Source organism: Megascapheus bottae, chromosome 2 (genome assembly GCF_031878675.1).
Source record: "Megascapheus bottae isolate mThoBot1 chromosome 2, mThoBot2.hap1, whole genome shotgun sequence".
Classification (NCBI taxonomy): Eukaryota; Metazoa; Chordata; class Mammalia; order Rodentia; family Geomyidae; genus Megascapheus; species Megascapheus bottae.
In genome coordinates this window covers 45,572,923-45,600,231 of record NC_143510.1, presented here as the reverse complement: position 1 = coordinate 45,600,231, position 27,309 = coordinate 45,572,923, and the positions used below count along the sequence as shown (strand labels likewise).

Here is a 27,309-nt window from a genome sequence, read left to right as displayed (position 1 = left end):
GCCTGGCTTTCTGTTATTTTCTTTCTAGGCAGTTGTCAGGAAACTAGGGAGTGGAGAGGTGAGGGAGGAGCTGGGGAGGACAGCCTCTGAGACATCAAGGGCCTTAGGAGAGAGTATGTGGATGGCAGAGTTCTTGGCTAGACTTTTCCTCCAACACAGAGTGTGTAGACACTAGAACTGTGGTCACAGGACTCAGATCTCCAGTCCCCTTGGAGGGAGGGGGACCCACACCTGCTGGCAGAGAAGACTGAAGCGAGGGCCTGAGGCAGTCATGGAGGGGTATTAGAACCTAGCTGGCCTGGGGCCTCAGAGACTGGAGATATGGAGTTTGTATCTAGCCTCTTGGTTTTTATGACTTGAGATGAAACCATGGGGGGCAGGTTTTCTGAGGCTTCTGGTTCTGGGTGAAATGAATTGCTCTGGTTTAGGAAGTTGACTTGAATAAGTTGAATAATTTACTTCTTAAATCTTTGGAGTTGCTCCTAAAGTGGGTCGAAATACAGGCAACCAGGAGACTAAGGAGGTTTTTCCCAGCCTGGCAAAGAGAGGGGTGGGTGAGGGAAGGGAGGGGAGGGGGAGAGAGGGAAGAGGGAGAGAAAGAGGGAGAGAGAAAGAAGAGAGAGGGAGAAGGAGGAAGAGAGAGTTGTGTGGAGGTTTCCAATCTTGGGCAGTATTCTAAGTTCCTCAGGGTCCATGTATTACTCATTTTATTTGGGTTTGACCACACATTAGTGGTCACAGCCCTCTGAAAGACACAGGGAGTTTGATGAGAAGAGGGATTCCCCACATTCATGTAGGATGGTCACTGTTTCCATTCAGCCACTGACTGAGTGCCAGGAAATAAATACCTTTCTGCTTCCTTATACCTAGGAGGTACAAAGAGAGCTGTTCCCAAAGTCTGATTGCCTTAGGCTACTCTAAACTCCACCATCCTCACTCAGCACACAGCCAGGGGGGAGAAGGAGAAGCCAGTTTTTTTTTGTTGTTGTTGGTTTTTTTAATAGGAAGTACTTTTGGAAGTAGCATCTTTGTGAACATACACATGTACATGCACCTGTGTATCTCAAATCATCACCACAGAACATCGCTTTGGGACCTAATAACAAATTATCACAGAGTCCAGGGACATTAATTTTCCTCTCCAGAGGGTGCATGGTGTCCAGACTCTGTGGTTACCACAAGAGCCCGACACAGAGAACCTGGCGATGCTCCCAAGCATGAAATCTGTTGACCAAGCCTTGGGCAGGGACTGAGAGGAGGTGGGAAAGAATTCTCGGGAGGCAGAGGAATAGAGGCCTGACATGGTCACTGGGAATACATCTGGAACCAGTTCCAGAAACTTCTTTGGGGGGGAGGGGAACCAGGTCCCACCAAAGAAAGAAACAGTCCTTAAGACTATCTTCAACACCCCGAGTTTCAGTATCCTCAGGAAAGGAACCCTTCCTCTGTCATTGAGGGTTCTTGGGGCTCACAGATCTTGCTGTATCTTGTGTTTGGTTTACAGAGTCTACTATGTGCAGGGTGTCAGGTGGGGTTGACTGACAAAAGGATAATCTTGGAGACCTGACTGATTTGGTGTTGAGGTGGTTGGCAGAAGCACTGGAGACTAGAGGACAGGAGGGGTCGTGCGAGGATCCACTGGGGGCTGACCACAGATTATGAGTAGAATGAACAGGGCCATCTCTGGTGACTTTCATCACCCAAAGCTTTGGGGTGCTACTGTTTAAAAGCCATCCATGGTGGAGGGGTGGGGGAAAGGGGTGTCCCCAAGTGCTTGGGGCTGAGCCCTCTTTATTCAGTGACCACTAGTAGGGATTTTTCTCCCCTCAGCTTCTGGAAGAGAAACGGTTTCAGGGTCCTGAAGCCCAAGGTTACAGAACAGTGCCTGCTACTTGTCTTTTAGAAGATCCCTTCTGTCCCTAGGTGTGGCCTGAGGACTTCTATGTGTCTGCCAAATGCCCCTTTCCAGTTCCTTTCTGGCCTCCTGTGCTTTGGCTTGGATTTGGGATGGCAGGTTGGGGAAGACATCCTATTTGGATCGGTGGCCTCAAGACTCACCTCCCACCCAGCCTTGCTATCAACCTCCCACCCCCACTCCCTTGCCCCAGGCCTTGCTGTAGGCGGATCAGCCTGGGGCCCTACTGAAGTTTGATGGTTTCTGAGTGCAATATGAGGCCAGCCAGCCTGAGTTTTATGAGTTTTATGTTGAGAAAGATGGCCTTTTTTTTTTTTTCAAGAGATTTAGGGGGGCCTGAGGCTGAGTGGCTTTCTTCTTTGGGGCCACCGAGGGAGGAGTTGGAGGAGAGGGGCCGTTCTAAGATGGGCTTCTCAGGCTGTGCATTCCAGATCTCCTGGCCATTTCACAGTCCCTACCAGATCTAGCCTGACCTCCAGGCTGTGACCCAACCCTTTCTCATGAGAAATTTCTCCATTCCTTTCTGCTCTTTTCTCTCTCACCCCTCTCCAAGCCTGCTCTCCTCAGCTCCCTCCTGACCTCCCTAGCCTAGGACTCCCACCTCTGGCCCCACCTCCCCTCCTTACCTGCTTCTTTCCCTTCCGGCTATGGGAGCCTGGTTTGGCTGCCCACGGAAGATTGTATCTGATCACATCAGGGAGGGCTGAGGGTATTGGTGGGTGAGCTGGGGCCTCCTTAGGTTTTTGCCAGTGACTTTGTCCAAGGCCTGAGTCACAGAAAAGGGAGCCAGGGATTCTTCTGGGCCAGCAGGGAGCCTGGGATTCCTCTCAGCCAGTAGGGAGCTTTTTCTGCTTGTTCGGTGGTGTAGGTGTAGCCTGGTAGCCGCTCTCCTCCCTTACCTCCTGCCCTGTCCTAGCTCTGCAGCTCCGTCACTCTACCTCTCTTCTCTCTACAGATGGGATCCAGGTGAGCCCACGTGCTCACTGCCCTAGTCCTCTTGGCACAGGTAAGATTCAAACTGGAGGCCGACCACAGTGGAGGAAAGGTGGCAGAGTGCGAGGGATGGAAGGAGCATAGGAAAGGCAATCTAAAGGGTTGGAGAAACAGTGAACTGGCTGGGCCAGAGATGAGAGGTTATTTCTGTTTCAGGAGAGGGAAAATCTTTGGGTTTCCTGGGGCGAGGGGAATAAAGAGAGACACCTCTGGATCCAAGGCCATCCCCCCATGCTAGAAAGCACTACAGAGAAAGGAAAACTAGCATGCTTTTCTTGTCCTGGCTGTGTTTAGTCAAGCAGGACAGAAAGGAGGATGCTAATATTTATGCTCAGACCCCTACCCGTGATAGACATTGAGTCAGTGTTTGATCAGTGTTCTTGTTTTTGATGAATCCAATTCCTTTTTTTTTTTTTTTTTTTTTGCTGGGGTGCTGAGGGGGAAGGGGGGCGGTCCTGGGCCTTGAACTCAGGGCCTGGGCACTGACTCAGCCTCTTTGTACTCAAGGCTAGTGCTGTACTCTTGGAGCCACAGCACCATTTCTACTTTTCTGGTGGTTCACTGGAGATAAGCATCTCACTGTCTTTCCTGCCTGGGTTGGCTTCAAACCATGATCCTCAGACCCCAGCCTCCTGAGTAGATAGGCCACTGGCTCCCAGCCTTTATCTAATTCTGATAGTTACTCTGTAGGGTGGAAAAATGTCTCTTGGTGCTTTCATAAAAAGGTTGGAGAGGACCTTCCTGCTGCTGTTTAGGTTGCAACATGATGTAGGACTAGACTTGGGAACTAGACTTGGGACTAGATCTGAGGGTTTTTTTTTTTTTTTTTTTTTTTTTTTGCTGGTCCTGGGCCTTGAACTTAGGGCCTAGATATTCTCCCTTGAGCTTTTGTGCTCAAGGTTAGTCCTCTACCACTTGAGCTACACTTCAGCCCCCCCTTTTTTTTTTGGTGTCAGTTCTTGTCCTGGGACTAGAGCTCAAAGCCTAGGCACTGTTCCTGAGCTTCTTTTGCTCAAGGCTGGTGTTCAGCTACTTGAGCTACAGCTCCACTTTGGCTCTTTTGGTGATTAATTAGAAACTAGAATCTCACAAAACTCTCCTTCATGGGCTGACTCTGGTTCTCAGATCTCAGCCTCCTGAATAGCTAGGATTACAGATGTCTGGCAGCTTACACTTTCAGTTTTTTGGGTGGTTAATTGGATATAAGAGTCCTATGGACTTCTCTACCCACACTGTCTTTGAATCACAATCCTCAGTTCTCAGTCTCCTGAGTAGCTAGGACTATAGGTATTAGCCATTGGTGCCCGGTCTTCTCCTTTCTCCATCCAGTGCCCCCGTGAGAACTGCTGAGTACAAGACACCCAACCTAACGGCCTAGAGATTCCATGTGCAAGGGGGAAATGGAAGGCCAAGTGTCTCTGTTGCAGACAGCTGTCCAAAAGTTGGAGAAACAGGACATATTAGGAAGTGAGGACACTCAAACAAGAGAAAAACCAATAGGATGAATATGTGACCAATGCTAAATAAGAGGGACCTGATTGATGAGGTTTTGTTTTTTTTTTGCCAGTCCTGGGCTTAAACTCAGGGCCTGAGCACTGTCCTTGGATTTTCTCAAGGCTAGAGCTCTACCACTTGAGCCTCAGCACCACTTCCGGCTTTTTTCTGTGTATGTGGTACCAAGGAATCGAACCCTGGTCTTCATGCATGCTAGGCAAGCACTTTAACCACTAGGCCAAACTCCCGGCCCCCTGATTGATGAGTTTTATCCCAATATTCAAGGAATGATTTTCTGTGCTAGGACACTTTTGTAGGCATTTTAGGAGGGAAATGGAGATTTGTCCACTGATCCCATGTTTGTGTGGAGTATCTGTCATGTGCTAGGTGGTATTCTAGGTCTGGAGACAATGAACAATGGACAAACTAATCCCGACCTATATAGACATTGTCGGCATGTCCAGGTGTGGTGCTTCTTCACGCAAAGTACTTGTCATACCTTGGAATGTGAAGTCTACTAGGAAGGGATGGTGGGTGCTGGGTGCTGGCCTGCATCTGGCTAGGCTTGGGGCAATGAGTACAACTTGGAAAAGTAGAATGGTAGAAACAAGGGCAAAGTACAAAAGGTACTTGAACCTGTGCTAGGGCATAGGAAGCTGATGGTTGGGGTTAGTGAGGTTGTGTTCGGATGTAGGAGACCAAGTTGAGGGGAGCCAAGTTACCACCAGCTTGTTGGAGCACATCACCTCATTTCCCCCATCTACAAACGTCAGGTCACTCTGATGGACCTTCCTGGGGTTTCTGGTAGAGCCTCTCTTTTGGTCCCTATGGCTCTAGACATGGCGTCCATGCTGAGAGGGAGAGAGGGATCCACTGATAAGGAACTGTTCCCAGTCTGTGTGTGGCTAAAGCTGCTGGTTGTAGGTGTGGTGACTCACTTTGAGTTCCACTGGATGTATATGATCTGAGGAAGGACCGAAGGAATCTAGTTATTAGGGAAGACAGAGGCCTTTCATGGGCCAGAAGTGTGTGGGCATCGGAGGCCTACACTAAGAGCAAGGGCATGAAGACCATGCAGGGTGTCTCTGTGGCTGCATGTGAATGGACAACCATCTCCTCAGGTCCCTTGACATTGAAGGTTTAGTATGCACCAGTGTGTGTGTGTGTGTGCGCGCGTGCGCGCACGCACACACCAATCCTGAGGCTTGAACTCAGAGCCTGGATACTGTTCTTGGACTTCTATGTCCATGTTTTGTTTTGGGGTAATTCATCAGAGATAGAGTCTCTCGGACTTTTTTGCCTAGGCTGACTTTGAACCATGAGCTTCCAATCTTGGCTTTCTGAGTAGCTAGGATTATAGGTATTGGTCTACCATTACCCAGCTTGGTATTCTTCTTATGGTCAGTGTTGGAGTGATGCTCCGTAGCATCAAGCCTATTGTCAAGTCCAGCCTCCTTTACACAGTGAAGAAATCCCTTCCCGGGAGGTGACCTCCTGAGGTTAATAGGAAAATAACACAGGCCTCAGTGGGATTGGAACTCATGCTCCCTCTGCCCTTTCACCTTTGAGCTTTGTGTCCTCATTTAGGATAATGGAATAATAATGACCACTTCCTAGGGCCAGTAAAAGTGATGAGATGAACGGGCTTTGCAGTCTCCTGTGCACATGTGCTACAGATGTTAAGATTATGATTGGTAGTGATTGCACTGGGCCTGGAGGCTACATTCCCTGACTTCCTCTCTGGTATTCTGTCAGGATACCTTTCCAGTCACCCTCAGGACCCAAAGGATAATAATGGCTGATCCATTGAGAGAGGCTTCAAGGAGGCCTTGAAGCTTTCCCTACTGTGTCTCCTTTTGTGGGGGCCAGCTTCTTCTCACTCCCCTCTTGCTCCCCCTTCTGAAGGGTAATCTCCCCCCACTCCTATCCTTGAACATCTCAGTATCTCTGTCTGCTCAGTTCAGCCTGGCCAGCTGGCTGTACTAGCATAGCCCCTGGTCTGATGGTGAGCTATAAATAGCTCCTGCACCCACGATCTTGGCAGGGTGCTTCTGGCGTGGGTGCAATGGACACTGGAGAAGAGACAGCTGAGCCTGCTGGGCTCACTAGGCCAGGTCCAGAGCTGGCTGGGAGGGAAACTGGGAACTGGGAGCAGGCTGCCAGGAGCACCTGGGCTCTGGGTTCTGGTGAACTGAGGATCCTGACAACCTCCCCCCCGCCCCCCCCCCCCTCACCGCCCCAGGAACAAAACAAAGTTCTGCAGGCTCAGGGGTGGCCAGCTAAGAAGGCTGTGCGTTTAAAGAATCATTTCTAAATCCCAGGCTTGGATGGGACAGAGCCTGGGACCAAGGGCTGGAGGTTGAACAGAGTGAGTTTATTTACCTGTCTGATCACTTGCCTTTGAGCCTGGCTCATCTCATTCTGAGGGGTAGGGGGAGGGGGGAGGGTGGAACCTGGAATGTACCAACATAGATAGGATACGGTTACTCTGTAGTCCTCAGCCCCAGGCATGGGGAGGAGTGTATTTAAGGGAAAGATTCTATTCTATGAACTGTCAAGCAGCTGGCTGGGTTTGAGCCACTAGCAATGCAGAGTGCAACTGACAATTTTGTGACCTCCTTTCTCACAGGTAAAACAGAAACACTGGGACTTATTTGCAGGACTATGGCTAGGCTTAAGTGAGGCAAAGGCCCCTTGAGGGAGTTTTGCTGTTGTTGAGTCAGCCTGAAGAGGCTGATTAGGTTGTGACCAAGCTTTCCGCCTGACCATCTTCCTTCTGTGTCCTCAGGCTGCCCTGCTCTCCGTGCAGACGTGCCCGGCCCTCAGCTGCAGCCCATGGACCTGAGGGTGGGCCAGAGGCCCCCAGTGGAGCCCCCTTCTGAGCCCACACTGCTGGCCCTGCAGCATCCCCAGCGCCTACATCACCACCTCTTCCTAGCAGGCCTTCAACAGCAGCAGCAACAGCAGCAGCAGCAGCGATCGGCAGAGTCCATGAGGGTAAAAACAGAGCTCCTGGACCACACCCAGTCTCCCTCCCTACTGCCTCTCCAGACTCTTGCCCCAGCCCTCCACTCTTGCCCCGTTTTTGTATTTGTATTTTCCCCTGAGCTAATGGCCCTGCCCACAGCTCTCCATGGACCCTCCGGTGTCTGAGCTGCAAGGACAGCAAGAACAAGAACTACGACAGCTTCTCAATAAGGACAAGAGCAAGCGAAGTAAGGATGGAGGTCTTGCTGGGTGTCCCGCTGGGTCTACCTGGGCTCAGAGGAGGGTGTGAGGCTTCACAGGAGGGGTGGGGCCACGGGCTTGGTGCTAGCCTGAGGGAGTCCTTAGGACATTGTGTGCTGGAGATGTGGACGGGGCAATGGGCAGAGAATGTGCCCAGGAGGCCATCTATCCAGCCTACTCTTGGCTTTCTGACCCTGCAGGCGCCGTGGCCAGTAGTGTGGTCAAGCAGAAGCTGGCCGAGGTGATCTTGAAGAAACAGCAGGCAGCCCTGGGGAGGACAGGCCATTCTAATAATTCCAGCATTCCCTACAGGTAGCTCCCTGTCCCTTGTATGTCCACAGTGTCCCCTTCTCTCTGGACACTAACCTGCAGTTGCCTGTGTACTGATCCCTTTCCTTCCTATTGGTGGTCCCTTAGTCTATTTACCCTTTATCTAGACCTAGTCCACCACCCCCTTTCAATGTCTCGCTTTTATTTTTATTTATTTATTTTTGTGCTAGTATTATGACTTGGACTCAGGGTATGTGTGCTACCCCATAACTTCGTGTGTGTGTGTGTGTGTGTGTGTGTGTGTGTGTGTGTGTGTGTGTGTGTTATTGGGCTTAAACTCATAGTCTGGGTGCTCTCTTAGCTTTTTTTTTTTCTGCCAGTCCTGGGGCTTGAACTCAGGGCCTGAGCACTGTCCTTGGGTTTTCTCAAGGCTAGAGCTCGACCACTTGAGCCACAGCACCATTTCTGGCTTTTTCTATGTATGTGTTACTGAGGAATCAAACCCAGGTCTTTGTGCATGCTAGGCAAGCGCGCTACCACTAGGCTAAACTCCCGGCCTTCTCTTAGCTTTTTAAATCAAGGCTAGCACTCCACCAGTTGGACCACAGCTCCATTCAAGTTTTTGGTGATTAATTGGAGATGAAAGTCTCAGACTTTCCTGCCCAGGCTGGCTTTGCACCCTAATCCTCAGATCTCAGCCTCCTGAGTAGCTAGGATTATAGGCCTTGAACCACCATAGCTTGGCTGTCTTTTAGCTTTTTTTGCTCAAGGTTATTATTGTTCTACCATTTGAGCCACAGCTTCACTTCTTCACCTTCTCTTTCACTTGAGGTACTTCCTGTGTCCTTCCTACACACACACACACACACACACACACACCACAAAGCAGGTTCCTACAGTGGGAAACAAAGTTCCCAGTGGGCTCCAAGACCTGCTTACATTAGATCTCATTATGGCTGCTGGTAGCATGGCTGGCTCACTGCTGCCCCCTAGAGAGCGCTTCTGCTCCTGCCTAGCCCCACCTGGGACTGCCTTCCTTCTCAGGAAGATGCCTGCCCAGAATGTGGTTTCTCAGGGCTTCCAGGCTTCCCACCCATCTCGAAGCAAACCTGACCTTCACCCCACAGAACCCTGGAGCCCTTGGACAGGGAAGGAGCTGCTCGCTCCATGCTCAATAGCGTTCTGCATCCTGCTTCCAGCCTGCCCAGTGAACCCCCAGAACACTTTCCCCTGCGTAAGACAGGTGAGCTGGACAAACAGGTTGGGGAACCTCCTGTGGGGATTAGGCACTGACATGGCCTCAAATTTGGGTGAGGATGAGAAGAGCTGGACTTGGGCTCCTCCGTCTTTCACCTTTGACTACTGAATGAAGGGGGTGTGGTGGGGGAGGTGGTTTGGAGACGAGAGAGGGCAGAGAAGACAAGAGAGACTGGCATGGAGCCTGAGTCACCCTAGAGCCTCCCCACAGTGTCTGAGCCCAATCTGAAGCTGCGCTACAAGCCTAAGAAGTCTCTGGAACGACGAAAGAACCCACTGCTCCGGAAGGAGAGCGCTCCCCCGACCCTTCGGAGGAGACCTGCAGAAACCCTTGGAGGTGAGGTCAGCCTGGCAGATGGCACCCTGGGCAGGGTAGCTCTCCTGGAGCCAGAGTGCCCACCAGGGGGGTAAATGAAGGCTACAACCTAATCCCTGCTCAGTTGGTTATGCTGATATTTGCCCAGAAAAGAAAAGAAACAAACCTTAAAAATCCCTGAAGAGGTGCTGTGGGCCATACCTGACATCCTGCACCTGGGGGAGTTGGCTACACCTCCTGGCCACCCATGACCCCCCTAACTATGCCTTCCTTTCTCCCCCAACCTTCAGACTCCTCCCCCAGTAGCAGCAGCACGCCTGCATCGGGGTGTAGCTCCCCTAATGACAGCGAGCATGGCCCCACCCCCGTCTTGGGCTCAGAGGTAAGGCCTTTCAGGGCCTGGGTTCTCCCTGGGGCTTAGCCTTTTTATTCCAGCAAATGGCCACCCTAGACTGAGGCTGACTATAGGGCTTGGGTTGCCCCCTCCTGGGGCCTTCTGGGTCTTCTGAGGATGGGGCTCCAGGGGTTCCAGTTCTGGGACCGGTGACTCGTCACCCTGCTCCCCATGGCAGGCGCTCTTGGGCCAGCGGCTGCGGCTGCAGGAGACTTCTCTGGCCCCGTTCGCCTTGCCGACAGTGTCCTTGTTGCCTGCAATCACGCTGGGGCTGCCCGCCCCTGCCAGGGTGAGTGGCCGGGGCACCTCTCCCCGACTTCAAGCTCCTCCAGCCTCTGTCATGTCCCATCACCTCCCCTTGTCTTCTGACACAATCTTCTTCCTGCTGCTGATTTGTCCCTGCCTCTCTCCCAGGTGGATGGTGACCGCAGGACCCATTCGACTCTGGGACCTCGAGGTCCAGTCTTGGGGAGCCCCCATGCTCCCCTCTTCCTGCACCATAGTCTGGAGCCCAAGGCTGGGGGCACCCTGCCCTCTTGCCTGCAGCCCATTCTCCTCCTGGATCCTTCAGTCTCTCACACCCATCTGCTAACCAGTGAGTCCTACTGTGGCCCCCAGAAAGGGGCTGGATTTCTACACCCTGGCAAGTGCCGGGGAAGGATCTGCCCTGCCAGCCCCACCTTTGCCTTCCTCCTATGCCCTTGTCCTTGTGTGGCTTGCTATGGCCTCTTCCTCATGCCCTGCTCCATTCTTTCCAGTGCCCGGACTTGGGCCCCTGCCCTTCCACTTTGCCCAGTCCTTACTGACAACGGAACGGCTTTCTGGCTCAGGCCTCCACCGGCCACTGGGCCGGACCCGCTCAGAACCTCTGCCCCCTAGTGCTCACCCATTGTTGGGGCCTCTGCAGCCACATCCAGAACGGCTCAAACCTGAAGTCCAGGTGATCAAGGTGAGGGGAATTGGGGAGATATACCAGAGGTGATTCCCTGGGCCCCTGTGGCCTGAAAGAAGAACGGTAGAGCGTCTTAGGATGGCTAGATTCTGGAGGACACGATAGAGGAGGTGGTTGCTGGAGTCCTGGCAAGATGAAGGCCTTCTTGCCCAGACCCACCTCTCTCCCACTGCGCTCTCTCCACTTGGGCTTCTTAGCCAGGTATGTCCTCTCCCTAGAGACCAGCCAAGCCCAGCGAGAAGCCCCGACTGCGACAGATTCCCTCAGCTGAGGACCTAGAGACCGATGGTGGGGGAATGGGGCAGGTGGTGGATGACAGCCTGGAATTCAGGGATCCAAGCCATGGGCAGTCTGAGGGCAGAGGCCCTGTTCCTCTTCAGCAGCATCAGCAGGTATGACTATACCCAGGGGCCCCTCAGCAAGTACAGTCAGAAGACCTGAGGCTTGGCATTAGGTGGGAAGGGAGGAAGATAGGCCCTCAGTGCAGCGGGTAACTCGCCCTGGTGGCAGACCCCGGGCAGGGTGGAACCAGTGTGTTTGCCCAGTCATGAGGTTGGTTTTTCACAGAGCAGGGCACACTCCCTAGACTGTACAGATAGGAGGCCATTGAATGCATTGAATGACAGAACCTCTGGAATCTGAGATCTCTAGTTAAGTTGTTGTAAGGGATGTTGCTTCTGAGGGCTGTAAGGGAAGGCACCAGCCTATTTCCCATGCTTATAAGTTGACATCTCTCCCCTCTCTGTGTCTAAATAGACCCAGAGCTCTAACTAGAGCTCAGGCTAGCTAGCCTCCGTTTTTCTGCCTCAGCCTTCCAAGAGCTGGGGAATCTTTTTTTTTGGTGGGGGTGGGGGTTGGGAGGTTGCTGTGGGTTTTTTGTTTTGTTTTGGTTAGTCCTGGGGCTTGAACTGTGGGCCTGGGCGCTGTCTCTTAGCTCTTCAGCTCAAGGCTAGCACTCTACCACAGTCTGGATGTCCATCTGCAAGGGGGCCACTGGGCTCAGGGGAATTCAGGATCAAAGAACCAGAGCCCAGATAGAAAGCAAAAAAAAAAAAAAAAAAATACTAGGCACATCCTCAAATCTCTCCAGAAAAGGGAACTACCTAGAGGCTTTCAAGACCTTGGACAGAAGCAGGTAGAGCAGATCAGAGAACCTTGAGACAAAAGCCCCTGTTTCCTGTAGGCATTGCTCTGGGAGCGTCAGCGACTGCCTGGGAAACCCTCCCAGGGAAGCACTGGAGACTCAGTGCTTCTTCCTCTGGGTCAGGGAGGACACCGGCTCCTATCCAGGACTCAGTCTTCCCCAGCTGCACCTGCTTCACTGCTGACCCCAGAGCCCACTGGTCAGGCTGGAGTTCTCACCAGCTCAGAGACCCCCACCAGGACCCTGCCCTTCACCACAGGTGAGACGGGAGCAGAGGCAGGGGGAAGGGGCTGGAAGCCTGGGTCTATGTCTGTGCATGGTGGAGTTCAGGACAGCTCCAAGTGGATGAAGACACCGAGGCTTTGAACAAAGCATGGGCCAAGCATGTGGCTAAATGACAAGCTGACAATCCGACCAGGATAGGAATTCAAGTCTCCTGTCTCTATGGTCAGCCCTTTTTTTGGGGGGGGGGGCGGGGGGAGGAAAAGTATGTCAGCTACCGTGCTTGTAAAAGTTTAGAAGCACTTCAGACACTTTGAAAACATGAAAAATGAGAATCCAACAAAAATTCCCCATCCATATCCCATCATCCAGAAGTTTCTATCTCAAATTCTACTCTCATTTTCCCTTTCTTCCTTTCACCTTTCTTCTCTCCTTCTTTTCATCCACTGTTCTTCCTCCCTCCTTCCCTTCCTTCTTTTTCCCATTTCCTTTTATGTGCCAGTATCAGGGCTTGAACTCAAAGCCTCTCTCTCTGCTTGGCCTTTTTCATTCACAACTAGTACTCTACCACTTCAGCCATACCTCCAATTCAGCTAATTTATTTATTTTTCCAGCCCTGGGCACTCTCAGGGCCTGGGCACTCTCTCTGAGCCTCTTTATGCTCAACAGCAGTGCTCTACCACTTCAGCCACAGCTCCACTTTGGGCTTTTTCTGAGTAGTTTATTGGAGATAAGAATCTCACAGACTTTTCTGCCTGCTCTGGCTTTGAACCACACTCCTCAGATCTCGGCCTCCTGAATAGTTAGGATTATAGGTGTTAGCCACTGGCACTGGCTTAATTTATCTTTTTGCTGGTTAATGAGAGATAAAGTCTCATGGACTTTTCTGCCCCAGCTGACTGCAAAGTTTGATCCTCAGAGCTCAGCCTCCTGAGCAGCTGGAATTAGCAGTGTTCAGCCACCTTGCCTGGCTGAATTATTGTATTTCATTACAATATTTTGGTTTTTTTTATTATTTGGATGTTAAGATTGTTAGTTTCTTTCCCTTATTTTAATTTCCTTATGCAGAAGCCTTTATTTGTATCTAGTATTATTTTCCAAGGCAATAGCTGGCTGCAGTGGTTCATGCCTGTAATTCTAGCTGCAAAGAGGCTGGGAGCTAAGGTTGTGGTTCGAAGCCATCTTGGGCAGGGAAACCTGTGAGACTCTTATCTATAGTTAATCACAGCCCTGGAAACAGGGCTGTGCTTTAAGCAGTAGAAAGCTAACTGGGAGCACAAAAGCTTAGGGACAGTGTTCAGGTCCTGAGTTCAAGCCCCAGGACTGGTACCAAACAACAACAACAACAAAATGTGTGAGAGAGAGGCATTAGATACAAGTATGAGTCTTTTGAAAGCCCTCAGTGTTGGAGGGCCAGCACAGGGTTGGTTTCAGGAACCCATTCCTACCTCACAAGGGTACCCAAATCCACACTCAAGCCCCTGTGTAAAATGCCATAGTATTTGCATATAGCCTGTGCACTCACTTCTGTATCCTTTAAATCATCTCTAGATATGGTTCCTAATACAATGCAAATGCTATGTAAAGAGCTGCTTTTTTTTTTTTTTTAACATATAGTTTAGGGAATAATGGCAAGGGAAAGAAGGAAACAAATGAATTTTTCTTGAGTAAGTTTCGTGTGCAGTTGGGAAGCCAGCTCTATTTGTCTTATCATACTATCCAGTAGCATCGTGGGGCTTCACATCTCCCTGGAATTGTTTCTCCTTGCACTTCCCTCTGGATTGGTGACACCCAGAAAGGCATACCAGGAGTTGGACCTTGTTGTATTTAGGCTCTGAGTCCTGGCGCATACAGGAGATTTGCTGGGCCTGTGTGTCAGGAAGGTGGCCAGGTGCTACCTAATGCCATCTGGGCAAGCATGTGGGCATGCACAGGACTGGGGCTCTGCAGTGTAGTCGGGGAATTACAGGCCTATTTGGGCAAGAGGAGTGTGGGCCGTGTCATACCTGGCTCTAGGTGGGTCTCTGTGGGTATTAGCCAGGTCAGGGGTCTCCCTGGGTTCCCAGTTGTAACCTCTGCTCCTGACAGGGCTAGTCTATGACTCAGTAATGCTAAAGCACCAGTGTTCCTGTGGAGAAAATAGCAGACATCCAGAGCATGCGGGCCGCATCCAGAGCATCTGGTCCCGGCTGCAGGAGCGAGGTCTCCGAAGCCAGTGTGAGGTGAGATGACAGGGTAGGGGCTGTGGGAGCCAAGGTGGTTAAAGTGATGAGATGGCGGCCCTGTGCCAGGGAGAGGCGAGAAGGAAGGAGGAGGTAATGGTAGGGCAGGTGTGATCATGGGCTCAGGAGCTCTGTGGGCCTCTTTCTCAGTGTCTCCGAGGTCGCAAGGCCTCCTTGGAGGAGCTACAGTCAGTGCACTCGGAACGGCATGTGCTCCTCTATGGCACCAACCCACTCAGCCGCCTCAAACTGGACAACAGGAAGCTGTCAGGTAGGGGATGGATGATGCTTGCCTCCAAATCTCCACTGATAGGCATTTCAGCCATGCCCTGCCAGCCTCACTCGGGCTTGCTGCCTTCATCCCTGTGCTCCCCTCCTCCACTTCTCCCTGCACCCCTACTTCAGTTCTTTCTCAGGGATCTACCCTGGTCAGGCTGAGCCAAGAGCCTCCCCATTCATTCAGGCTTGGCGTCTCTCCTCAGGGCTCCTCGCACAGCAGATGTTTGTGATGCTGCCCTGTGGTGCGGTTGGGGTAAGTGTGCCCAGGGATTCCCCCAGTGGGCATTGCCAAGGGCTCTTGGCTTTCTTCCCTTTGATTCTCCCAGGCTCGGCCCCTTTCTGCCTATGCTTTGTTCTGCCAGACCAAGTGGGCTAGGGATTTTTCCCAGGATGCCTCTCTGCTGGCTAAAAGTTGTGAGGGGGAGCAGGTGTATGCTAGGCCCTGCAGTATCCCCTTACCAGTGTGGATCCCAGGGCCTCACACTTAGAAGGTGTTTAGTACGTGTTAAGTGAGGCTCAAAGAGGCTTCTGCTTATCTCCCTTCCTAAGACTCCAGTGGCCAGGCCATTTTATGATGGCCCCCAGGCTTCTATGCCTGCCCAAGAGTGGATTCTCACACATTCTGGCTCCCAGACTGTGTACTGCCTGGCATGGGGGCTGTGGTGTGACCTTGAAGAATGAAGATTTTCCTTCCCTGGACATAGCAACCCCTTCTCCCGAGCAGTTTTCTCCCTGCAGTTTTTCCTCACCCCCTTCTCTGTCCGGGTGGGTTTCTTGCCCCCTCTGACATGGCAGCTCTCTGCCTCAGAGGTCCCTGTAATGGTTTCAAGCAAGGTGAACACCAGGGATGGAGGCGAGTTCACGAGGGAAAATACGAGCTCTAGTGGGGTACGGGGGACTGTGGGAGCCAGGCAATGCCCAGTTCACAACCCCCCATTTTCTTGCCACTTTCTGGTTTTCCAACTGTGTTGCTTCTGTTTTCTCCTCCCTCTTCTCCCTCCTCTGTCCTTTTCTCCTTCTCTCTCTCTCTCCAGCCTCTTGAGACTCTCTCTGCCTTCCTCGCCTCTCTCGGTTCGCCTCGCCCTTCCCATCTCCCCATCATGCCCCCCGGCCCCTCCCTAGCCTTGAGGCCCAGGGACTGGGTTTGGGGGGCCTCCCAGCCTGGGCTAGGGGCCCCGAGTGGAAGACAGTGGTGCAGACGGCCCCTCCAGCTCCGACCGTCCCGCAGGGCCTGAGCAGAGTCAGCTGGGGCTTAACACCCCTCTCCCGGCCCAAACCCCAATCCCGCCCAGGTAACGCCATGCCCCCTCCCCTGACTGGGGAGGCAGGTGTGATGCTGCCGGCAGAGTGCTGGCCACAAATGGGCTGGTACTGGGAAGGAAAAGTCCTGCTGGGATTGGGGGCACAGGAGGCCTTGCCTTTGGGCGGTGGGGCACTGGGGAGGCAGCATTGTCTGCCCAGCTCCCTGCCCCTGGGGTCCTGGCCATAGGGTGGGTCCCGCTGCTCTGGGCCCTGGCTCCTGTGCAAAGCCCTGGATGATGCCGGCCTTGGCTCTGGCCCCCACAGGTGGACACGGACACCATTTGGAACGAGCTGCATTCTTCCAATGCAGCCCGCTGGGCGGCGGGCAGCGTCACCGACCTCGCCTTCAAAGTGGCTTCTCGAGAGCTGAAGGTACACAGGGCAAAGGCTTTCTCTCATGCGTGGAAAGTTAGATGGAAATTAGAACTATGTGTGAGCAGGTACAGAGTCCTGTGCACATATACACAAGCATGTTGTTAGCCTAAGTGTAGTAAATGCAAGGGGGAATTCCTATTATTATTATTATTATTATTATTGCCAGTCTTGGGGCTTGAACTCAGAGCCTGAGCACTCAAGGCTAGCTCTTGAGTTCAGTACAAGGCCAGCAATATGTGTGTGTGGTTTTTGTTTCTTTTTTAATTTTTAACGTAGCAACCAGTACTTGTCATCACTGTCAAGTGATTACAGCCAGACACACCAGCAGAGAACACCTAGCCTGGAGACAGGCCTAGACATGGGCATGCATAGGTACTGGTCTTGACCTTAGTACCTGGGTGCTGGCTCAGCTTTTATTTTTATTTATTATTTTTTATTATTGTTATAAAGGTGATATATAAGGCCAGGAGCATGGCCTAGTGGTAGAGTGCTTGCCAAGCATGTATGATACCCTGGGTTCGATTCCTTGGTACTGCATACATAGAAATAAACAGAAGTGGTGCTGGGCTCCAGTGGTAGCTCTAGCCTTGAGAAAGTCCAAGGACAGTGCCCAGGCCCTGAGCTCAAGCCCCATGACTGACAAAAAAAACCCCAAAACCAAAACCAAAAAAACAAGGTGCTATACAGTTACACTAGTCAGATAACAAGTACTTCTTTTTGGATAATGTCATCCCTGCCCCCCCTCTCTCCCAGTTTTTCCCTCCCATCCCCACCCATGAATTCTCTAGTTCATTTTGCACATAGGGACTAGTGAGTACCACTGTTATATTTGTTTCCCTTAGGCTTTTTGGCTCGAGACTAACATTCTACCATTTGAGCCAGAGTCTCACCTCTGGCTTTTTGGTGGTTAATTTAGAGAGAAGAGGCTCATGAACTCTTCTGCTCAGGCTGGCTTTGAATCTCGATCCTCAGATCTCAGCCTCCTGAGTACCTAGGATTATAGAGATTTTTTTTTTTTTCCTTTCCAGAATGGTTTTGCTGTGGTGCGGCCCCCAGGACACCATGCAGATCATTCCACGGCCATGTAAGACCTAAAGGGTTGAGGGGATGGAGGAGAGGAACCCCCAGCGCCTTCCTGTAGGCCAAGGAGCCTTCTGGGTGGAGGAGTAAGGGACTGGAGAGGTGGAACATGGAGTCAGGGTGGATAGGCAGAGCCTTCTCTCCTCCTTCTCTCAGGGGCTTTTGCTTCTTCAACTCGGTGGCCATCGCCTGCCGGCAGCTGCAACAGCAAGGCAAAGCCCGAAGGATCCTCATTGTAGACTGGGTAGGTCCTCCTTCCTGGTATCTTGGGAAATGTAGAAAGAGCCAAGCACTGGTGACTCATGCCTATAATCCTAGCTACTCCGGAGGCTGAGATCTGAGGATCACAGTTTGAAGACAGCCCAGGAAGGAATGGCTGAGAGACTCTTACCTCCAATTAGCCATTAGAAAAGTGGGAGTTGGAGTTGTGGCTCAAGTGGTAGAGAGCTAGCCTTGAGCAAAATAGCTCAAGGACAGTGCCCAGCACACAACACAACACACACACACACACACACACACACAATGCATAAAGAGCCAGGTGTAATCCTAGCTACTCAAGAGGCTGTGATCTGAGGATCGAGGTTCAAAGTCATCCTGCACACTAAAGTCCATGAGACTCTTTTCTCCAGTTAACCACTAGAAAATTGGAAGTGGTGCTGTGGCTCAAGGGGGTAGGGTGGTAGCCTTGAGCTGGAGAGCTCAGGGACAATGCTCAGGCTCTGAGCTGGTCTTAGAGACGTGCCTCCATGTATTGGGGCTGTGCCTCAGTTTTCTATTGTGCATCACAGAGCTTTTGGGAGGCCAAGAGGATATGGGGTATGGGAAATGGTTTGCCAGAACAGATTCCTGCAGTAAGTAGGAGCTCTCATTGTCTCAGGCTCTTCTTTGAGCAATTCTAATAATTTCTACATTTCCCATATGTATAGTAACAATCTAGATAGAGGCAGTTGTATGTCTAATCCTGACTGTAGCCCACTTCATAGGTAAGCAGAGAGATTAAATAATGAATAACCTAGAGATTAAATAACATGGACACTCACTTTGAGAGTGAGACTGGGATTTGAATTCAGACTGTTAGGTCTAGAGTATAAACATTTAGCTACTAAACAGTATCTGATCAGCATTGACAGCTATGGAAAAGACTCATTCGTGTGTGTGTGTGTGTGTGTGTGTGTGTGTGTGTGTGTGTGTGTCAGTACAAGAGCTTAAACTCAGAGCCTGAACGTTGTCTCTTACTCAAAGCTGACATTCTAATACTTGAATCACAGCTCCATGTTAGGCTTTTTGCTAGCGAAACTGGAGATTAAGACTCTTGTGGACTTTTCTGCCTGGGTTGGCTTTAGACTGCAATCATTAAATGTCAGCTTCCTGAGTAGCTAGGTTTACTAGCATGAGCCACCAGAAAAAAAGGATATTTCTAAGGACAAACTGAGATCAGTGAGGAACATTTGCACATATGAACCCATGCATGGTCCTTCATATCCGGAGGGGTCAGGAGGAGGGGAGTGTGGCAGGGTCTCATATACCCCATGGTCCTCTGTGGCCAAGCTTGGTTTCCTGACCACCTGAATGACTTCACGTTGAGGATGTAGTAGAAGTGCCCCTGACTTGTATGAGTTTGGACACTGCATGGTTCTGGCCACCCACCCGTGCTCTCTGTGACCTGAACGACTGTGGCTCACCTCTTCATAGATTGGGGGTGCCTCATGTTACAGTCATCTCCATGTGCTATGGCACTTGTATTTATCATAAATAGATCAGTAGATAAAAATACTCAGATGGTCATATGATAGGTAGATGGCAGATAGATAGATAGATAGATAGATAGAATCTAGATATGAGAAGAAACTGCATCTTCCCATGAGGCTCAGAGCAAGGCAATAGATTATTCAGGGCCACTCAACCATGTGGCTCTAGGAAGCCCAGTTTCCTGACCTTTTGTGTAGTATCTTAACATACATAATAGTTATTGACCTTGACGCCCCCACTCCTCTGTGGCTTTGTGTGTGTGTGTGTGTGTGTGTGTGTGTGTGTGTGTGTGTGTGTGTGTGTGTGTGTATGCCAGTGCTAGGACTTGAACTCAGTACTTAGGGGCTATACCTGAGCTTTTTTGCTCAAGGCTGGTACACTGCCACTTGTGCCACTTCTGGCTTTTGGGTGGTTCATTGGATACAAGAGTCTCCCCGATTTTCCTGCCCAGTCTAGCTTCGAAGCAGGATCCTCGGATCTCAACTTTCTGAATAGCTAGGATTACACACATGAGCCAATGGAGCCTGGCTTTGAAACCCTTCTAATATGTCCTGACTTCTATCTGTGTTCTCTGGACCTGCTCACCATCTGGCATAGGATGTTCACCATGGCAACGGCACCCAACAGACCTTCTACCAGGACCCCAACGTGCTCTACATCTCCCTGCACCGCCACGACGACGGCAACTTCTTCCCGGGAAGCGGGGCTGTAGATGAGGTAACAGCAAGCAGAACCTGCATCTGCCAGCCCCACTGACTCTCCTGGGGCATACACTCTGACCTGTCACAATGAGATGTGTGGTCATGGGCAGAGTAATTAGCCCCTGTGCTCCTCAGTTTCCCTATTGGAACTGTAGAAGGGTGGATTTACTGATCCTGTAGTGCTGGCATCTGGAGACTCTGCTGTTCGCATGTTCTTTTTGCACCCTGTTTTCCAGGTGGGGACTGGCAGTGGTGAGGGCTTCAATGTCAATGTGGCCTGGGCCGGGGGCCTGGACCCCCCTATGGGGGACCCTGAGTACCTAGCTGCCTTCAGGTAAGTGCTCTTGGGGCCCAGAGGAGGCCATCTCAGTAAGGCTACACTCTCATGCCCTGTCTCTCACCCCAAGTTGGAGATGGTTACTGGACTTGGCAGGCCAGCCTTAGTGGGAAGTCAGGACATATACAAGAATAAGAAAGTTGCCAAGTGTTGGTGGCTCACGGCTATCATCCTAGCTACTTAGGGAGGCTGAGATCTAAGGACTGTGGTTTGAAGTCAGGCTGGGAAGAAAAGTCTCAATGAGACTTTTATCTCCAGTTAATCAGAAAAAAAAAAACAAACAAACCCTGAAAGTGGAGCTATGGTTCAAGTAGTAGAGTGCCAGCTGTGAGTAAAAAAGCTAATCTAGAGTATGAAGCTCTGAGTTCAAGCCCCAGTGCCAGGGGAAAAAGAAAAACAAAAGTCAAAACGTGCTTTATAAAGTCACACGTTGTCAAGAGCCAATGCTGAAGAGACTAATGGCAGGACCAAGTGGACAGAGCTGACATATGCATTTAGTGGAAAGCAGCTTCCTGGGAGGAATTAGGCCTTAATCAAGAGAGAGGAAACTTGTCCTTAAATTAGGTCTACCATCAGCTAGATGCTGGTGGTTTCAGGCCTGCAATCCTAGCTCCTTCAGGAAGCTGAGATCTGAGGATCACAGTTTGAAGCCAGGTCAGACAGGAAAGTATAAGACTCTTGTCTCCAATTTACTGCCCCAAATAGTTGGGAATAGAGCTGTGGCTCAAGTCGTAGAATGCTAGTTTTAAGCAAAACAGCTTAGGGATAGCAATCAGATCCTCACTTAAAGCCCCAGGACTGGCACCAAAAAAGTAACAACAAAAAAGATGTCTATGGGCCAGGAGCATGGCCTAGTGGTAGAGTGCTTGCCTAGCATACATGAAGACCTGGGTTTGATTCCTCAGTACCACATACATAGAAAAGGCTGGAAGTGGTGCTGTGACTCAGGTGGTAGAGCTCTAGCTTTGAGAAAGCCCAAGGACAGTGCTCAGACCCTGAGTTCAAGCTCCAGGACTGGCAAAAAAAAAATAAAAATAAAAATAAAAAAAGGAAAAAGAAAAGACCAGGTTCTGATGCCTAGGCCCTGAGTCATAAAAAGAAAAAAAAAAAAAAAGATGTCTGTGGTTACTTCAAAAGCCACTCTAGGAGTTCCAGGCTGTGCTCAGGAGCCCTTTCCTCCTTTTATCCCCATTCCCTGCATTCCATCTGGGGACTAGGAACCCTAGAATCTGATCTGCAAACCATGGTCTCCACAAGTGCTAATTGTGCAAGAGCCCTGAATGATCATTCAGTTGTCACTGGCATCTGTACCTCTCGCCCAGGACTTTGAAGAATGGCAAAATGGGCCTCAGCTCTAGCAGGAGGAAGAGAATGAGAGGGTGGAGCTTGGTGGCTCAGGCCACCTGCTTTGGTCAGCTCTCAGGTAGCGCATAGTAGGGCCAACTCAGTGCAAAGTACCCAGTATTTTTTATCTCTGAGGAGAGCACCCAGTGGGTGGGCAGTCAGAGGTCAAGGGGGTGGGTCAAAGGATCTTCTCACCTGCTGGGAGATTGGGTCCTGAGAATGAGTCTCTACCCCTCCCCCAAGCAAGTTGACTGGGAAGGGCTGGCATAGGTCCTTGACCACCCCCTGCTATGTACTGGACCCTATGTGGTGACCTCTTTTTCTTCTGGAAACCTCAGGTTAGTGGTGATGCCCATCGCACGAGAGTTTTCTCCCGATCTGGTCCTGGTGTCTGCTGGGTTTGATGCTGCTGAGGGCCACCCAGCCCCACTGGGAGGCTACCATGTTTCTGCCAAATGTAAGGGGACCCCGTGGGAGGGGAGGTATCAGGAATGACAGCTAACCTGTAGAAGGAGGAGGTGGAGGAGGAGGCTTGACCAAATCCAGTAGGGGAAGGTGACAGTAGCTAGACCACTGCTGAATGTGAGGCCGGAAGTGTGGCAGAGACAATCCCCTGGGATTCCCAGCCTGGCACAGTTCAGGCCTTCTCCCTATCAATCGGTTGACCAGGAAAGGCTGATCTGGCCCCCAGGACGTAGCTAGAAGCTTTGTTCTAGAATTTCCCACCCTGTCATGTGGTTTCCAGACTGGGCTGACAGCTCTTGAAGGAGGAGGGGCCAGAGGGCAACTTTCTCAGAACAGAGGATGCCCAAAACTCCCAGGGCCACAGGGGAACAGACAAAGAAGAGGTGGGGTGGCCCCAATGGGAAAGACTTAGACTAGAGTCGATGCCTGGGTTTGAGTCTCCCCTAGCCCTGCCACTTGGGCATGACCCTTCATTTCCCTGAGCCTGGAATAAGCAGGAGACAGGTTTACATGGGATCGAGTCACTTGTTTCCAAGGAGGAAGCAACAGGGCTAGGAATCAATCTGCTTCTTCCCCCTGACCCCCCTCCTATTTGTTTAGGCTTTGGGTACATGACGCAGCAGCTGATGAACTTGGCAGGGGGTGCGCTGGTGCTGGCCTTAGAGGGCGGCCATGACCTCACAGCCATCTGCGATGCCTCCGAGGCCTGTGTGGCTGCCCTTCTGGGCAACAAGGTGAGCTCCCTGCCCCAGGCATCTATGGCAACAGGTGAACCTGGCTCTGACAGATCTGCTCCATAGAGCAGGCATATATTGGCTTAGCCTGAGTGGAAGAAGGGAAGGTAGGACATGGAAACTGGAATGAGGCGGGCACCAGAGATCCCTTCCTAGGTCAAGGTTATTATGGCTAATATCTCCTGAGCTCACAGAGCCGGTAGCTCTTGCCTGTTTATGCTTGAAGGGCTGTGGCCTTTTTGGGGGAGAAAATGAAACCTGTGGGTACCTGAGAGACTAGGGGCTGCTGGGTTGTTTTCTGTAGGTGGATCCCCTTTCAGAAGAAGGCTGGAAACAGAAACCCAACCTCAATGCCATCCGCTCTCTGGAAGCTGTGATCCGAGTGCACAGTGAGTTCTGGACCCACACTGGTGGTGGGGGCGGGGTGGGGGGAGAGGGGGAGGGAGAGGAGGGCAGAGGGAGGGGAGCGGGGACAGGGGGCAACCTCAGGAGCTCACTGACTGGTTCCTAGGGGCTAAGGGTTAGCTGCTGGCTTGTCAGATTCCATGAGTCACCCCAGCAGTAATGAGCCAACCCCATCCCAAAGTGTAACCTCTGAACCCTCCCGATGGTCGCCACACAGAGATCAGGAGACAGGGGCCTTCTTGATTGTAAGGACTGGAGGCAGAGCACGATGCTCAGGTCTTTTGGCAAACAAGAACAGCTTTGCATCGCTCTCTTCAATACTGGTCCCAGGCAGAGCTCAGTTAAGAGCCCAAATTCCAGCAGGGCACTGGTGGCTCACGCCTGTAATCCTAGCTGCTCAGGAGGCTGAACTCTGAGGATTGTGGTTTGAAGCCAGCCTGGGCAGGAAAGTCAGTAAGATTCTCATCTCCAATGAACCACCAGAAAACCAGAAATGGCACTGTGACTCAAAGTGGTAGAGCACTAGCATTGAGCAAAATAGGTCGGAGATAGCGCCCCGGCCTTGAGTTCAAGCCCCATGCCAAATTCCACATGTGAAAAGCACACCGAAGTCTTAACTTGAACTTAGCATTTGTTGAGTGCTCTATGTAAAGACTCGTGATGTATTCTGCAGATATGGAAAGAGGTAAAGTAGGTCATTCCATCAATTCGGTGTAGCAAACTAGATCCATGACTCCTGCTGGTGGGGGATGGGCTGGTTGGTAACCCCTGTTTTCTCCCTATGGTGTTCCCATGGTCCAGGTGGGCTGTGGGAATGTTCATACCCCTCCCTCTACCCCCCCTTTCTTCTAATTATTTTTGTGCTGGGGCTTGAACCCAAGGCCTTGTGCTTGGGTGAATCACCTCACTATTGAGCCATACTCTCAGCCCCTGCTGTGGCTGTTGGTTGTGGTGATTTCTAGAATATGAACTCAGGGTCCTAAGCTTGTTAGACAAGGACTCTACCACTTTAGCCATGTCACCAGTCTAGTCATGGAGCTTGAACTCAGGGCCTGGGTACTGTCCTGAACTGTTTTTGCTCAAGACTAGTGCTCTACTACTTTGAGCCACAACTCCACTTCCAGATTGTTAATTGGAGAATGGCAGGTTTTCCTGCCATCCTCAGATCTCAACTTCCTGAGTAGCTAGGATTACAGACATGAGACCCTAGCATCCAGCCCAAGTTTTAGGTTTTCTGTTTTTACTCAGGTTCTAGGTGCTGTCCCTTAGGTTTTGTTTTGCTTTGGTGCCAGTCCTGGGGCTTAAACTCAGAGGCAGGGCACTATATCTCTGAGCTTTTTTTGCTCAAGCCACAACTATATTTCCAGCATTTTGTTGTTTCTGATAGTTGACTGGAGATAAGAGTCTTATGGACTCTCTTGCCTGGGCTGGCTTTAAACCCCTATTCTCAGGTCTCAGCCTTCAGAGTAGCTAGAATTACAGGCGAGAGCCACCGGTGCTCAGCTGGTCCCTTAGCATTTTTGCTTAAGGCTGACACTAGACCATGTAATCCAATCTTCACTTCCAGCTCTTTGCTGGTTAATTAGAGATGAGAGTCTTACAGACTTTCCTGCCCAGGCTGGCTTCGAACCATGAGTTTCAGATCTAAGCCTTCTGAGTAGCAAGGATTCAAGCATGAATCACCAGTGCCTAGCCAATTGTTTCTATTTTATTTCATTTATTTTTTTGTTGGTCATGGGGCCTGAACTCTGGGCCTGGGCACTGTCCCTGAGCACTTCAACTCAAGGCTAGCACTCTACCTTGATCCACAATGCCACTCCCACTTCCGGTATTCTGGTGGTTCATTGGAGATGAGTCTCATGGACTTTTGTGCCTAGGCTGGCTTTGAACTTCGATCCTCAAATCTCCGCCTCCTGAGTAGATAGGATTACAGGAGTGAGCCACTGGTACCTGGACCGAGATCTTGCTCCAGCTTCCCAAACAGTAGGATTATAGCATGTACAACCATGCCTGCCTTGAATTCTCCTTTGAGTACTGTGAGAGACTACATGAGTGGATGCCTGTGTTCCAGGAGGCCGGAGCTCAGGAATGTGTGAGCAAGTTGGATCCAGACTCAGTGCAGGGGCAAAAGAGTTCCCCCTCCTGTTCCATCCCCATACCTACAGGAGTGGCCAGAGTTAGTCTTTCATCCAGATGAGATAGCAGAAAGGCTGAGCACCCCCCCACACCCCACCCCCACCCCCTCCGCTTCTCCCAAACCTGTTCTGCCAGCTGTTCAGGGCTGTGGGCAGGGAGGGACAGGCTGAGAGAGGGTGCTGGGTTAAGGGAAGGTGAGGAGAGCTGACCCACAAGCTGAGGATACACCCACTGTTCTTGGACTCGGGGCCTGAATCTCCAGCTTCACTACAGGTATAGGATGCAGGGCCAAAGGGCTTGTTTTTTCTAACCTTTCTGACCTGGCTTCTTACCCTAGGTAAATATTGGGTTTGCATGCAACGCTTGGCTTCCTGTCCAGATTCCTGGTGGCCCAGGGTGCCAGGGGCTGATGCAGAAGTGGAGGCTGTGACTGCATTGGCATCGCTGTCTGTGGGCATCCTGGCTAAGGACAGGTAATGCCAGAGTCTTAGACTTGGGGGGCAGGGGTCTGTGAGCTTCCCTAACCCCCCAGATCCCAGAGTCAGACTCTGTGAAGCCACACCTAGTTCTCTCAGGCTTCCTAACCAGGGGTGAGCGGGGGGACCCCACTGAGACCCTTGTGCACCCCCCAGGCCCGCAGAGCAGCTGGTGGAGGAGGAAGAACCTATGAATCTCTAGGCTTCAGAGTTGTCAGCCTGCTCTTCTGATTCGGCTGTCCTAACGTCTGCTACCAGCCCTGCGTCCAGGTCTTCAGAGATCTTGTGGGCAGGTAGTCAGGACCAGAGACCAGCCTGCTTTGATGGTCACCCAGGGAGCTTGAGGAGGCCCTTAGCTCTGGGATGGGAGTCAGAAAGGACCTGGAGAGGAGGTAGGCTGGGCAGCAGGTCCCAGCAGGGCCCTCCCCAGAACAGATTGCCCCCTCCCATGTCGAGGCCCTTAGCTGTGACCTCCATCCCTCAGGACTACACCGAGAATGGCCCAGGTTGGCTCACCTTTAACCACTATTCTTGGCTCTGCAGATCCATAGACTTTGCACACCGCCCCAAGCTCCATGCACAAATGTGAACTTGGCCACAGCCAGGGTGGCCCTTCTTGGGTTTGGGGGAGTGGGGGGGCAGGGGAGAAGCCAAGGGGGCCCCCTGAGTGCAGGTGAGTTCCTCCTGTCACCTGCTTCCTCAGATGCCTCTAGAAGCTTCCTTGCACCACTGGGCTCTGAGAGCTGCTCTGAGCCGCTCTGTCACTGTGAGAACAGTCACCTGCAGGCCTCTGATCTGGTCACTGACTGCTGGGGACCCCCTTCGCGGACCATCTCAGTGCCCTGGTGTAGACAGGTGCTTCCTGACCCCAAGGTGCCAAACCTTCATCTCCCCTTCAGAAGCACAGCATGACCCTCCTGGGGATCCCTGGTCACTGCCTATCCCCCCTCCACGAGCCTTCTGGTTTCTGGGGTCTCCCCCATCCCAGCTCTGACTTCTGCCCCACATAGGACTAGCTTGGCTGAAGGGAAGAGGGTGGGTGAGGAGACACATGTGGGTGGGGGTGGGAGGCTACCCCCACAAAGTCTTCAAGGGTTCTGGAGTCCAGAACCTGGGGCCAAGAAGAGGGAGGAGAGAGAGAGAGAGAGAGAGAGAGAGAGAGAGAGAGAGAGAGAGAGAGAGAGAGAAATGAGCCTGTGTGTGTGAGAATGTGTGTGTGTGTGGACCCACAATACCTTGTGTACGTATGCATGTTTTTGTAAAAAAGAAAAAAGTGGAAAAAAATCTGAACAATAAATGTTTTATTTGCTTTAATGTCTCTGTGAAATTTAATGTCTCACACTCTCTTGGGTGTGAAGCTGCATTGTGTGACATGTGGCTTTGGACTGGGGACGTGGCTGGGCTTGGCTCCGGCCCTCCTGAACCCACTGCTGGCACACAGCCATGCCACCCCTGCCCCAGCCTTCCTCTCCACTAGTAACAAAGGGAGTCCCAGGAGGCTGATGGGAACATAATGCTT

The 27,309-nt window shown here is 51.5% G+C and overlaps 1 protein-coding gene across 4 annotated transcripts in view; it reads left to right on the top strand.

Annotated features, from left to right (window-relative positions):
- The window catches only part of Hdac7 (histone deacetylase 7), a 43,335-nt gene extending 16,366 nt beyond the window's left edge, over nucleotides 1–26,969 (top strand). Inside the window, exons 2-26 of one of the 4 annotated variants that reach the window (XM_090324747.1) lie at nucleotides 2,871–2,921; nucleotides 7,191–7,399; nucleotides 7,530–7,617; nucleotides 7,831–7,942; nucleotides 9,028–9,143; nucleotides 9,369–9,494; nucleotides 9,764–9,855; nucleotides 10,046–10,156; nucleotides 10,282–10,462; nucleotides 10,626–10,816; nucleotides 11,038–11,211; nucleotides 12,087–12,222; nucleotides 14,274–14,407; nucleotides 14,558–14,678; nucleotides 14,890–14,939; nucleotides 16,253–16,360; nucleotides 17,392–17,447; nucleotides 17,600–17,687; nucleotides 19,790–19,909; nucleotides 20,130–20,227; nucleotides 21,913–22,031; nucleotides 22,640–22,773; nucleotides 23,078–23,162; nucleotides 25,652–25,787; nucleotides 25,947–26,969. In XM_090324747.1, coding sequence (XP_090180873.1) covers nucleotides 2,871–2,921; nucleotides 7,191–7,399; nucleotides 7,530–7,617; nucleotides 7,831–7,942; nucleotides 9,028–9,143; nucleotides 9,369–9,494; nucleotides 9,764–9,855; nucleotides 10,046–10,156; nucleotides 10,282–10,462; nucleotides 10,626–10,816; nucleotides 11,038–11,211; nucleotides 12,087–12,222; nucleotides 14,274–14,407; nucleotides 14,558–14,678; nucleotides 14,890–14,939; nucleotides 16,253–16,360; nucleotides 17,392–17,447; nucleotides 17,600–17,687; nucleotides 19,790–19,909; nucleotides 20,130–20,227; nucleotides 21,913–22,031; nucleotides 22,640–22,773; nucleotides 23,078–23,162; nucleotides 25,652–25,787; nucleotides 25,947–25,992 — 2,882 coding nt within the window. In that variant the 3' untranslated portion in view covers nucleotides 25,993–26,969. Of the gene's footprint in view, nucleotides 1–2,870; nucleotides 2,922–7,190; nucleotides 7,400–7,529; nucleotides 7,618–7,830; nucleotides 7,943–9,027; nucleotides 9,144–9,368; nucleotides 9,495–9,763; nucleotides 9,856–10,045; nucleotides 10,157–10,281; nucleotides 10,463–10,625; nucleotides 10,817–11,037; nucleotides 11,212–12,002; nucleotides 12,223–14,273; nucleotides 14,408–14,557; nucleotides 14,679–14,889; nucleotides 14,940–16,252; nucleotides 16,361–17,391; nucleotides 17,448–17,599; nucleotides 17,688–19,789; nucleotides 19,910–20,129; nucleotides 20,228–21,912; nucleotides 22,032–22,639; nucleotides 22,774–23,077; nucleotides 23,163–25,651; nucleotides 25,788–25,946 lie in introns of all 4 variants that reach the window. The other 3 variants (XM_090324733.1, XM_090324741.1, XM_090324754.1) reach the window with 3 other exon arrangements.
- The last annotated feature ends 340 nt before the right edge of the window (nucleotides 26,970–27,309 follow it).